Here is a 13,965-nt window from a genome sequence, read left to right as displayed (position 1 = left end):
TTCAGATGTTCCTTGTGATCTTTCTTTCTTTCTCTCTCTCTCTCTTTCTTTCTTTCTTTTTTCTTTCTTTCTTTTAGATATATTTCTTTATTTACATTTCAAAGGGTATTCCCTTTTCGGTTTCCTGTCCATAAACCCCCATCTCAACACCCCTCCTCCATACGGATGTTCACCCCAACCACTCTCTTACTGTTTCCCAACATTCTCCTGAACTGGGGGTCCAACCTTGTCAGGACTAAGGACTTCCCCTTGTACTGGTGCCCTAACAATGCTATTCTCTGCTACATATGCAGTTGGAGCCCTGGGACAGTCCATGTAAAATCTTTCGTTAGTGGTTTAATCCCTGGAAGATCTGGTTGGTTGGCATTGTTGTTCTTATAGGGATGCAAGCTACTTCAGCTCTTTCAATCCTTCCTCTAATTCCCCCAAAGGGGGTCCTGTTCTCAGTTCAGTAGTTTGCTGGTAGCATTGACCTCTGTATTGGACACCCTCTGGATGTGTCTCTCAGAAGAGATCTATATCAGGTTCCTTTCAGGATGCACTTTTTTGCTTCATCAATCTTATGTACTTTTGGTGTCTGTATATATATGGGCCACATGTGGGGCAGCCTCTGAATGACCATTCCTTCAGATGCTACTCTAAACTTTGCTTCTATATCCCTTCCTATGGATATTTTTCTCCTTTTAAGAAGGAGTGGGAGCATCCTCATTTTGGTCATCCTTCTTCTTGAGCTTCCTGTGATTTATGGATTGCATCTTGGGTAATTCGAGCTTTTGGGCTAATATCCACTTATCGATGAGTGCATTCCAAGTGTGTTTTGCTGTGAATGGTTACTTCACTCAGGATGATATTTTCTAGTTCATTCCATTTGCCTATGAATTTCAAGAAGTCATTGTTTTTGATAACTGAGTAGTATTCCATTGTGTATATATAAAACATTTTTTGAATCCATTCCTCTGTTGAAGGGCATTTGGGTTCTTTCCAGCTTCTGGATATTATAAATAAGGCTGGTATGAACATAGTGGAGCATGTGTCTTTGTATATGTTGGGGCACCTTTTGGGTATATGCCATGTCATCAGGCAGTGGAATGTCCAAATTTCTGAAGAACCTCCAGATTGATTTTTAGAGTGGTTGTACCGATTTGCAATTCCAACAACAATGGAGGAGTGTTCCTCTTTCTTCACACTCTTATCAGCATCTGCTGTCAAAAATCTGAGTTTTAGGCAGCTGTCCTTGGGGCAGTGGAATTAGCATCACAATACAGATAACTTCAGGGCAAACCACAACATTTCCCCCTTTTCATCCAGTTAAAAAGCCTCTTCACTTATATATAAATTGAGTACAATTAATACCATAATACAATTTATGAAGCATATGATATTCTCAATACCCAGTCCATCACTATATCAGTTAAATAGAACGTTTAGTTATTCATTCCAGCTTAAGAAAGGCTTAAAATCTATAATACATCTTGGCCAGCTTGTATACTGTCTGATAACTATCCAATAAAATATGTATATTCAGAGTTAAACAGCCTGAGACTATAATGTCTTCAACCCAGTCAGAAATCTGGGAATGACCAAATATCTATACACATAGGAAGCCTAACATGCCTTCCAGAACTGAGAGGTTGTAGAGACAAATCTCGACTAGCACAGTTCCCTGTTAGCAACATGTGAGCACAAGTCTTCAGTCTTCTGGCCCAAAATCAACTGACAGACTCTTGAAATGCAGATTTTGAAGGGCTGATCACCCTGTCTTGGCAGGGTTTATCAGTCAACTATTCTGCATAATTTGTCCTTCTCTGGACAGTATTAGTCTGTGGATGAAATAGGCAGTTTTGTCCAGTGGCTGCCTAGCCACAAAGTATTGCCTAACCTGGAGGTAGAGATGTTCAAATTCTTGGTTAAATCCATCAGAGGGGAACTGTTAGGGGCAGATATGTCTCAACAAAAGATAAATAACTTTAAATCTCCAATTTTGTGGATTTCTGACGTTTTTGAAAACCATCTATCTATGTAAGACAATCTGTACTGTTGTCTCCATATCCGAAATTTTATCTTGAAAGTTCTCTCACAAACTCAGAGCCATGGCTTTGCTATTTGAACCTTAACTCACAGGTGTAATCAACTCAGAAGTTTGTAATGACAATAATAGAAGGACTGGCTCTAAAGCTTGTACTTTAAACTTTTTTGACAAATAAATTCTATACCAAAACAATGATTTAAGCTTAGTTACCAAATGAGATTATGACTGTACAATTCAATCTAGCTAATTCATCCATGTTAAATTACAACCATTTCTAAATTCCTCATAAAAACAACTTTGGAATAACCACTTTCAGCCCTCCCAAAGTCCAGGGAATTGGGGGGGATGACTCCTCCATAACTTCTTCAAGCTGTACACAGGCGTTGAGATATCCTTAGAAATAGGGGGTAGGAAAAATGAAGCAAATGCTGTAGCTGATGTGTCCTGACTGGACCCAGCTGAAAGTCATTGAGACCAAGATTCCAAGTAGGCACACTCTGCAAAATACAACTCTCAAGACAAAAGTTTAGAATCGAGATATCTTTTTGTTTGATTCTCCTGAATAAATTTTTCGGGCGGTCTACCTCTAATAAATCTGATCAGTATGACTCTCTGAGGTTTCTGGAGCCTAATCACACTTTTCAAAAACACAAAGACAAAATCTTTCTCCCAAAATACTGTGTTCCTTAGTCTGAAACCAGAAAAGCTTGTATCTTGCACTCTTTCACAGAGTAATAACATAACCATAAAACTAAAAGTCACACCCAACATGAAGATTAAACAATTTTTAAAAGGAAGTAAGCTAAGCAATGAGCCTGGTAGACTTTTGTACTCTGTGATATCAGGAAATTAACCCAAAGTTCCGGGGAGTCTACGTTAAGAGAATTTGATCTTCCTATTGTGGTAAATCTCAAAAGTAACCACAAACCATCACTAGCCAGCATCAACGAGCCATATGACCTTTAGCGGGGTAATTCATAAAACAAACCAAATACCTTCTATCAATTCCAATATCAATAAGCAACACATCAAACCAGGACATTTGCCCAAAATATCTCAATCTGTTAAGCTCTCTACCTGGAGCCACAGATTTTTATTTAACCTTAATAACTTCTACCTGAATTTGTAAAGTACATGTGAGGGGAAGGTACAGGATAGAAGGAAGCCTATCATTGGAGGAGAAGGAAGGATGGGCAGAAGAGAAGTTTGAAGGAAGAGGAGGAGACTATGAAAGAGAGGATGAGACGAGGTAGGAGAGAGGGAAGCCATGACAGGTGATATTAAGATTCTGCTGTGTATTTACAGGTTGTTATCAATGTTCCTAAGGGATGGATGGTACCAGGCATTGTATGTTTAAGAGGGCAATTATATCTTATCAATTGGATCAAAAAAATCTGAGTTTTTATCTTAGCCATTCTGCCTGGTGTGAGGTGGAATCTCAGGGTGATTTTTAATTTTCATTTCCCTGATCATAAACGATGTTGAACATTTCTTCGGGTACTTTCCGGCCTTTCGATATTCCTCAGCAGAAAATATTTGGTTTAGCTCTGTACCCCATTTTAAATAGGGTTGTTTAGCTCTCTGGAGTCTACCAACTTGAGTACATTTTATATTTTGGATAGTAACCCTTAATAAGATGTATGATTGGTAAAGGTCTTTTACCAGTCGGTTGGTTGCTGTTTTATCCTAACAAAAATGTCCTTTGAAATGGACAATTTCCTAAACAGATACCAGGTACCGAAGTTAAATCAGGAACAGATAAACCATTTAAACAACCCCATAACTTCGAAAGAAATAGAAGCAGTCATTAAAGGTCTCCCAACCAAAAAGAGCCCAGGTCCAGATGGGTTCAGTGCAGAATTCTATCACACCTTCATAGAAGACCTCATACCAATACTATCCAAATTATTCCACAAAGTCGAAAGGGAAGGAGTGCTACCAAATTCCTTCTATGAAGCCACAATTACTCTTATACCTAAACCACAAAAGACCCAACAAAGAAAGAGAACGTCAGACCATTCCCTTATGAATATCGATGCAAAAATATTCAATAAAATTATGGCAAAATGAATCCAAGAGCACATCAAAACAATCATTCATCATAATCAAGTAGGCTTCATCCCAGGCATGCAGGAATGGTTTAATATACTGAAAACCATCAGCATAATCCATTATATAAATAAACTGAAAGAAAAAACCACATGATCATTTATTAGATGCTGAGAATGCATTTGACAAAATTCAACACACCTCCATGATAAAAGTCCTGGAACGAATAGGAATTTGAGGTCCATACCTAAACAAAGTGAAGGCCATATGCAGCAAACCAGTAGCTAACATTAAACTAAATGGAGAGAAACTTGAAGAAATCCCACTAAAATCAGGGACTAGACAAGTTTACTCACTCTCTCTCTACTTATTCAATATAGTTCTTGAAGTTCTAGCCAGAGCAATCAGACAACAAAAGGAGATCAAAGGGATACAGATTGAAAAAGAAGAAGTCAAAATATCACTATTTGCAGATGATATGATAGTATATTTAAGTGATCCCAAAAGTTCCACCAGAGAACAACTAAACCTGATATACATCTTCAGCAAAGTGGCTGGGTATAAAATTAACTAAAAGCAATCTGTAGTCTTCCTCTACACAAAAGAGAAACAAACTGAGAAATAAATTAGGGAAATGACACCCTTCATAATAGTCCCAAATAATATAAAATATGTCAGTGTGACTTTAACCAAACAAGTAAAAGATCTGTATAAGAACTTCAAGCCTCTGAAGAAAGAAAGACCACAGAAGAGGGAAAGATCTCCCATGCTCATGGATTGGCAGGATTAATATAGTAAAACTGGACATTTTACCAAAAGCGATCTACAGATTCAGTGCAAATCCCATCAAAATACCAGTTCAATTCTTCAGAGAGTTAGACAGAACAATTTGCAAATTCATCTGGAATAACAAAAAACCCAGGACAGCTAAAACTATCCTCAACAATAAAAGGACTTCTGGGGGAATCACTATCCCTGAACTCAAGGAGTATTACAGAGCAATAGTGATAAAAACTGCATGGTTTTGGTATAGAGACAGACAGATAGACCACTGGAATAGAATTGGAGACCCAGAAATGAACCCACACACCTATGGTCATTGATTTTTGACAAAGGAGCCAAAACCATCCAATGGAAAAAAGATAGCATTTTCAGCAAATGTTGATGCTTCAACTGGAGGTCAGCAAGTAGAAGAATGGAGATCGAACCATGCTTATCACCCTGTACAAAGCTTAAATCCAAGTGGATCAAGGACCTCCACATCAAACCAGATACACTCGAGTTACTGGAAGAAACAATGGGGAAGCATCTCAAAAACATGGGCACTGAAGAAAATTTTCTCAACAAAACACCAATGGCTTATGCTCTAAGATCAAGAATTGACAAATGGGATCTCATAAAACCGCAAAACTTTTGTAAAGCAAAGGGCACTATTGTTAGGACAAAGAGACAACCAACAGATTGGGAAAAGAGCTTTACCAATCCTACAACTGATAGAGGGCTTATATCCAAAATATACAAAGAACTCAAGAAGTGAGACCACAGGGACACAAATAACCCTAATAAAAAAATCGTGTTCAGAGCTAAACAAAGAATTCACAGCTGAGGAATGCCAAATGGCCAAGAAACACCTAAAGGAATGTTCAATATCTTTAGTCCTAAGGGAAATGCAAGTCAAAACAACCCTGATATTTCACCTCACACTAGTGAGAATGGCTAAGATCAAAAACTCAGGTGACAGCAAATGCTGGCAATGATGTGGAGAAAGCCCCACACTCCTCCATTGTGGGATTGCAGACTGGTACAATCATTCTGGAAGTCAGTCTGGAGTTTCCTCAGAAAATTGGACATTGAACTACCTGAGGACCCAGCTTTACCTCTCTTGGGCATATCCCAAAAGATGCCCCAACATATAAAAAAGACACGTGCTCCATTATGTTCACAGCAGTCTTATTTATAATATTCAGAAGGTAGAAAGAACCCAGATGCCCTTCAACAGAGGAATGGATACAGAAAATGTGGTACATCTACACAATGGAATATTACTCAGCTATCAAAAACAATGACTTTATGAAATTCATAGGCAAATGTATGAAACTGGAAAATATCATTCTGAGTGAGGTAACCCAATCACAGAAAAACCACGTGGTATGCACTCATTGATAATTGGCTATTAGCCCAAATGCTTTTATTACCCTAGATGCACAGAACACATGAAACTCAAGAAGGATGATCAAAGTGTGAAGTCTTCACTCCTTCTTTAAAAGGGGAAAAAATACACTTGGCAGGGAATAGGGAGGCAAGTTTAGAACAGAGGCAGTAGGAACACCCATTCAGAGCCTGCCCCACATGTGGCCCATACATATACAGCCACCAAACTAGATAAGATGGATGAAGCAAAGAAGTCCAGGCTGACAGGAAACGGATATAGATCTCTCCTGAGAGACACAGCCAGAATACAGCAAATACATAGGAGAATGCCCTCAGCAAATCACTGAACTGAGAATGATACCCCCGTTGAAGGGTTCTTAGAAAGGACTGAAAGAGCTTGAAGGGCCTTCAGACCCCATATGAACAACAATGCCAACCAACCAGAGCTTCCAGGGACTAAGCCATTACCCAAAGACTATACATGGACTGACCCTGGGCTTCAACCTCATAGGTAGCAATGAATAGCCTAGTAAGAGCACCAGTGGAAGGGGAAGCTCTTGGTTCTGCAAAGACTGAACCCCCAGTGAACGTGATTGTTGGGGGGAGGGTGGTAATGGGGCGAGGATGGGGATAGGAACAGCCATATAGAAGGAGAGGGGAGGGTTTGGGGGATGTTGGCCTGGAAACCGGGAAGCGGAATAACAATCGAAATGCAAATAAGAAATACTCAAGTTAATAAAGATAGGGAAAAATAAAAGGGTCCTTTGCCTTACAGGACTTCTATGAGTTCCCATTTGTCGATTCTTGATCTTAGAGCATGAGCCATTGGTCTTTTGTTCATGAAATTTTCTCCAGTTTCCATGTGTTTGAGAGTCTTCCCCACTTTTTCTTCTATTAGTTTGATGTGGAGGTCATTGATCCACTTTGTTCTTCTTTTTTGGTTTCCCTTCATCTCTTATAAAACTGTCATATCAATGCGAAATCAAATGTTATGTTTCAACATAATGAATGCTGGTAAGGATGCAAGTTAAAAAAATCCTGATGTAATGTTGGTAAGAGTGTAACTTAGTATACTTACTACGTGTATGATCATCACAAAATATGGATATATATATTTATATTGTAACATTATATATATATTTAATATATAATTTATATATATATATATATTTAATATATTTTATATATATATTTAATTATATATATATATAATGTTATCAAATAAACCATGCCAAAGGTTGGGGATTTAGCTCAGTGGTAGAGCGCTTGCCTAGCAAGCGCAAGGCCCTGGGTTCGGTCCCCAGCTCAGAAAAGAAAAAAAAAAATAAACCATGCCAAAATACTCACCCACAGGTTCCAGGCTATGATATATAGGTAATGAGTGAATAGCCAGGGGTATTTTTTTTTCAGCACTTTTCACAATATCTATGCCAAGGAGTCAGCCTAAATGAGTCTGAACAAAGATATGTTTTAAGAAACTATTGTGGATAAACATAACTTTCAGCCCCCCATGAACAAATAATGTAAATTTCAGGAAAGTAGATAGAAATGGAGTTTAGCATATAAAACAATAAGTCATATTCCAAAGAAAATGTCACATGCAAAAGAATTAAAATTGTAGGAGAGTATGCCGGAGTCACATAATCATTATGAAAATGTATTTATACCCTAAACATGCACTTCAGTTACATATATGTCTGCTTCTCTATGTGGCATTGTACTTATAGTTACCTATGGAGGCCAGGAGAAAGTGTCATTCCTGAGGATCTATAGTTACAGGGAATTGTGAGCCCTGCAAAGTGTGTTCTGAGATGACAATTCAGATCCTCTGCAAGCGAGCAACCTACTTGTACATGTCCCTAACTATTATTAGATATTGAGTCATCCATTGAGCCACTATAAATACATTTCAAATAAATAAACAAAACAAGAAAAGGACCACTCTGTCATTGAGAAACAGGAGGTATTCGAAATTGCTTGAATATCACAGAGAAATTTAGTTTATATTAGTTTATGTATTACTTTTGATTCACGAAATTTAATTTGAGGAATCCATCCTAATGGTATAGACTGTCATTAAAACCCAGGGGATTTCAAAATATATATCATATGTTCTATATGAATACCAGTTTAAAATGTATATTGAGCACATTCACTGTCTAGTTCTTTCTGAATATTCCTCAAACCAAATGTCTCTTAAATTTATGTCCATTATTTTTTATTTTTATAATCTTATGCATACTGCTCATAAGATTAAAAGTCTTAAGTATACTTTAGAAAATAAATGTAGACTATTTTAGAGATGGCTGTATGGTTCTGATATTTGAAATTGGGTAAAAAAATCTATATTCTGGTCTCTAAGAGAGGAATAGTATATCCTTACAAAGAAGGATTTCCAGCTGTGACCAATATTGAAATCGCTCTCTGCACTTATGTGGTGCTGTGCTTGATAGAACATATTGCTTAACAAATAAACAAGATGAAACAAGGCCTTTATAAAAAAATAACACATTTAGATTAGAATAAATAGGCTCTCCATGGGTTCTCTTTTCCTACCTTAAATTATCAATTTTAGAGTCTCTTGAAATATGAAATATTCTTTATTTTCTCTGGCTTTTAAACCAGAACTGTATAACTATAATATCAAAGAATTGACACATAATATAAATAAAAAAGGATTCTGTAACTATCTAGAATCATAGCTTAAAAAGGAAAAAGTTTGTGCACACATTTTTCTTTCTATAGAAAATAATTTTGTATCTAAATTTGGCAATCCCTGAGGAAATAAGTGCGTCGTGGTTTGCAGTTACCCTGAGACTTCGTTGTCCTTAGATGCTTTAAAATAGGACACAGAGGCAAGGATCCTCCACCACATGAGAGACAGTAAATTTTCATATTGTGCTGTGTGTTACACTGAGGCTTACAATACTTCAGACAAGTGAGTTGTATGCAGTAAGTGATAGAAATGGTAATTTCATGAACCTTTCTACCAAGCAATAAATTAGCCAAAAATGTTATCTCTAAGATAATACAAAGGACAAACATGTATGTTAGGTTAGAATGAGGTGAATAGAGATGGTCGATCCATATTCTTTATTTACCAGAATTCTGGCTGAAAGACAGAAGTGCACATTTACCAGGAATCTCCATGTGCAGCTGAAGATTACTCTTAAGCCAATGAAAGGCTACTTTTTAAAGTTTTTTTTTGCGAGGTAACTGTAAACTGTTTACCAGTGATATGTAGTAATGATGCAACAGTAAATATATTTTAATTTTATATAACATTCAGAGTATCTAATAAAACTAAATGCAATTATATTTATTAGACTGTGATCACATCATCTCATAGTACTCCTTGTGTGATATCCCTTTCAGTACATATTGTGAGGATATGTACTACATGTAATTGCTGAAGCAGAACAAAGCCTTATTTCCAAATAATGAAATTGCATAGTAAGTATTGTATTATTAATCATATTGTTATATAAGAGATTAATAAATAAAAGGATGCTAAAATGTTTTCAATCCAAAGCTGGTTTGGCACATAAAGTTTCTTTATGTAAGACTGCTTCATTTGCCTAGAATACTCTGTCTGAAGTCTTCTATTTTCAGATTCCCAAATGCTCAGATGCCTTCTCCTGTAATTCATGAAGATAACAAAGAGGGCCTTTATTTTCAATTACTCTTTCTCTTTTATATGTTTATTTATTATTTTTACTATGTTCTAATGAACAATTTATACTTCGCTGGGTGCAAATTATCCTGTAGCTCATCCTCAATGCAAAATACATAATATATTTAAAAACATTTTCTAGCTAATATGTTTAAGTCATTTCATTATTATGATTTAAAAAAGCACCTACTAGGAAACTTTCCCTAGAGATGTAATTAATTCTTTATAGTAGCAATGTTATACAAACTGAATTAAAATTAAAATTTGAGTAGAATTTTGGATAAAATCCAATATAAAAAGAATAATTTTAAAAGTATCACTTCTGAAAATATCTCTCTATGTTTGTCCACTGCAGAAAATTCAAATAAGAATAGTTTTTTTAAAGGTTTGATTATACTCATTTATCTTTAGGAATAAAAGTTGGTAAAATGGTGATATATGTTTATGTGTGTGTACATGTGTGTGTATACAGACACACACATGCACACACACACATACATACTTCTCAATAGAGAAAAAACTTTGGTATGTTTCAGCTTTCTTGTGATATTATATATTCTGTATAAATATATGTGCTCATTTCATTACTATCATGTGTTATGCTTAGAAGTTGCTATGAGCAGGGTTGGGGATTTAGCTCAGTGGTAGAGCGCTTGACTAGCAAGCGCAAGGCCCTGGGTTCAGTTCCCAGCTCCGAAAAGAAGAAAAGAAAAAAAAGTTGCTATGAGCATTCTATGTACTTTTCCTTTTTGCTCATGCTCTCTTAGGACATGCTAAAGCTTTTGTGCGCTAGGAAATAATCAAGATGTGCATTAGAAACATAAGCATGCTCTGTTTTAAAAAGGTCTTTGATATTGTACAGTTATGTTAAGAAATTATCTTCCTCAATATTGAACTTACTTTCCCTGTCTTAGTTAACATTAATTTAAAAAGTAAACATTTTAGGTTTTCCTAACTGTCTATCATTTTCTTTATTCATGATTTTCTTCACATATCTATGTGTAAAGAAAGGTATGTATTTCTCTATTTGTACAACAATTTCCTGTATATTTCTCACAAGTATGCTCTATTTATTTTAAAATCACAAAAAGGTAAAAATGGGGCTATGTTGCCCTCCAAACTTTCATCAAACTTTCCCATATAAAATTATATTGGAAAGGAAGTGGTATCTAGTTATTCACCAAAAACGAATAATTTGAAATTCCAATAAGAAAAACAACTGTCCTTACCTGTATTTGTTTCATGGAAATATCTAAAAAAAAATCATTAACCATAAAACAAAACCACTAAGAATGAGTTAGTTTAAGCTTAATTGTACTGAATGAAATAAACACAATGAACCAATTCTAGTGGCCAGCAAGTAGAAGCATTTATTAAAGACAGGTATATACTGTTGTTCATGTGTCATTTTAATTCTCCTTAACAATCTAAAAGTTTAATTGGGATAGTATGTGCCATCTTAATCCTTTTATGGTATACAGAACATATTTTAGAAGCTTCGAGAATATGCTAATTATTTACATACACATTTTACTTTTGACACTTAAGATTGTAAATATGGTAGAATAAATAAGGGATTAATATTGAATGAACTACTCTAAGAATATAAGGTAATTGTTTCATCTAACTGTAAATATGAATAAACTTTGCACATGTACTTGAAAACACTATTTTTCAATCTATAGGTTATTAGTTTTTTTGTTAAAATCTATCCCCCCCTTAAACCCATAATGAAATAGTGGACAGTCATGGGAAAATATACTAAAGGAAGAGTGTTTATAGCAGCAGTTTTAACTGATAACTCAGTTTAAAGATTTTGTTTGACTGTGTTAGACTACATTTTATAATATAAAATTTATTTTAGTTTTTAGAAGTTTTTCATTCTTAGAAATTTCATATATATATATATATATATCATTAGTTTTATGGTTCCTGAGAGTATAAGAATCTCCTATAAACATTTTGTCATTCTTTTTGCATTTCATTTTGAAATTTTGAAATATCAAAATTTTGAAATTCTGAAATATCACACACCTGGAAAATCCATTGAGATAAAGTATGGAAATGATGGCCACAGGTGAATATTAGTGATGCCAAGGAGTTATATTTCAAATGACTGAAATAACTCCTCTAAATTTGCACAGACAAAGGAACATGCTTTTCAGGCAGAGGATTTTCACATGGGATAAAGTCTGAAATATTATTGTGAAATATTTGTATACTCTGCAAACTTATAAAAATTGAATTTTCTAGGATGAAAAAGAACAACTTATAAATTTAGTTTTTGAGTTTGTTCTTCTTGTTGTTGATGACATTGTTGCTGCTGCTTTTGTTCTTTTTTATGTAGACTTCATAAAACAAGAAAAAACATGAAAAACCAGTCAGTAGAGATTGTGTTCATTTTACTTGGATTGACAGATGATCCTCAGCTTCAAATTCTGATCTTCCTGTTTATGTTTTTGAATTACATCTTGAGCCTAATGGGGAACTTAATAATTATCTTCCTCACCCTGCTGGATCTTCGCCTCAAGACTCCAATGTACTTCTTTCTCCGGAATTTCTCCCTCTTGGAAATTGCATTCACAACTGCCTGTATTCCACGATTCTTGATGAGCATTATCACTGGAGACAAAACAATTACCTACAATGCTTGTGTAGCTCAATTATTCTTCTTCGTTCTACTACTTATTACAGAGTTCTACCTCCTGGCTGCCATGTCCTATGATCGCTATGTAGCGATCTGCAGACCATTACACTACCCCATCATCATGAACAGCAAAGTGTGCCACCTACTAGTTATCAGTTCCTGGGTTACTGGGTTTTTATCCATCTTTCCTCCTTTAATGTTGGGACTCAAACTAGAATTCTGTGCTTCCAAAACTGTAGATCACTTTCTGTGTGACACTTCTCCTGTCCTGCAGTTGTCTTGCACAGACACACGTTTCATAGAATGGATTGCTTTTGTTGTAGCTGTACTGACACTTATCATCACCTTGATCTTAGTGATTCTCTCCTACACACTCATCCTCAAAACTATTCTAAAGTTTCCTTCAGCTCAACAACGGAGAAAGGCCTTTTCCACTTGCTCCTCACATATGGTTGTTGTCTCCATTACTTATGGGAGTTGCATTTTCATGTACATAAAAACATCAGCCAAAGAGAGGGTGACTTTAAATAAAGGTGTAGCTGTTCTCAATACTTCTGTTGCCCCATTGCTAAACCCTTTCATTTACACCCTAAGGAACCAGCAGGTGAAAGATGCTTTCAAGCAGGTGATAAACAGATTGTGTTATTCTCAAACTGTGAGTTAAGAATGGTTCATTCCTTCTTAAAAAGGGGAACAAGAATACCCTTGGGAGGGATAGGGAGGCAAAGTTTAGAACACAGGCTGAAGGAATGCCCATTCAGAGCCTGTCCCACATGTGGCCCATACATATATAGCCACCAAACTAAGTAAGATGGATAAAGCAATGAAGTGCAGGCTGACAGGACCAGATGTAGATCTCTCTTGAGAGACATAGCCAGAATATAGTAAATACATAAGCGAATGCCAGCAGCAAACCACTGAACTGGGAATGGGACCCCTGTTGAAGGAATCAGAGCTTGAATGGGCTCGAGACCCCATATGAACAACAATGCCAACCAACCAGAGCTTCTAGGGATTAAGCCACTACCCAAAGACTATACATGGACTGACCCTGGGCTCCAACTGCATAGGTATCAATGAATAGCCTAGTAAGGGCACAGGTGGAAGGGGAAGCCCTTGGTCCTGCCAAGACTGAACCCCCAGTGAACGTGATTGTTGGAGAGAGGGCGGTAATGGGGGGAGAATGGAGAGGGGAACAGCCATATAGAAGGGGAGGGAGAGTAGTTAGCGGGATGTTGGCCCAGAAACCGGGAAGCAGAATAACAATCGAAATGTAAATAAGAAATACCCAAGTTAATACAGATTGAAAAAAAAAAGGGGGGGCTATACCAAAGCTTGACCTCAACAGACGCAGATGTCTACAGCTAACCATCGTACTGAGCAGGGGACCACAATGGAAGACTTAGGGAAAGCACT

At 36.3% G+C, this 13,965-nt stretch overlaps 1 protein-coding gene across 1 annotated transcript; it reads left to right on the top strand.

Moving 5' to 3' along the window:
• The first annotated feature begins 12,265 nt into the window (after positions 1-12,265).
• On the top strand, positions 12,266-13,213 carry LOC116889906 (olfactory receptor 6C6-like). The gene has a single exon (XM_032890726.1). The coding sequence runs from the start codon at positions 12,272-12,274 to the stop codon at positions 13,211-13,213; it is 942 nt and encodes a 313-aa protein (XP_032746617.1). The 5' UTR covers positions 12,266-12,271.
• The last annotated feature ends 752 nt before the right edge of the window (positions 13,214-13,965 follow it).

Source organism: Rattus rattus, chromosome 1 (genome assembly GCF_011064425.1).
Source record: "Rattus rattus isolate New Zealand chromosome 1, Rrattus_CSIRO_v1, whole genome shotgun sequence".
NCBI classification, from domain to species: domain Eukaryota; kingdom Metazoa; phylum Chordata; class Mammalia; order Rodentia; family Muridae; genus Rattus; species Rattus rattus.
The sequence above is the reverse complement of the archived record's forward strand: the minus strand, read 5'-3'. Positions and strand labels throughout refer to the sequence as shown.

Coding starts and splice junctions, on each gene's coding strand:
- LOC116889906 (XM_032890726.1), top strand. CDS start 12,272: ATGAAAAACCAGTCAGTAGAGATTGTGTTCATTTTACTTGGATTGACA.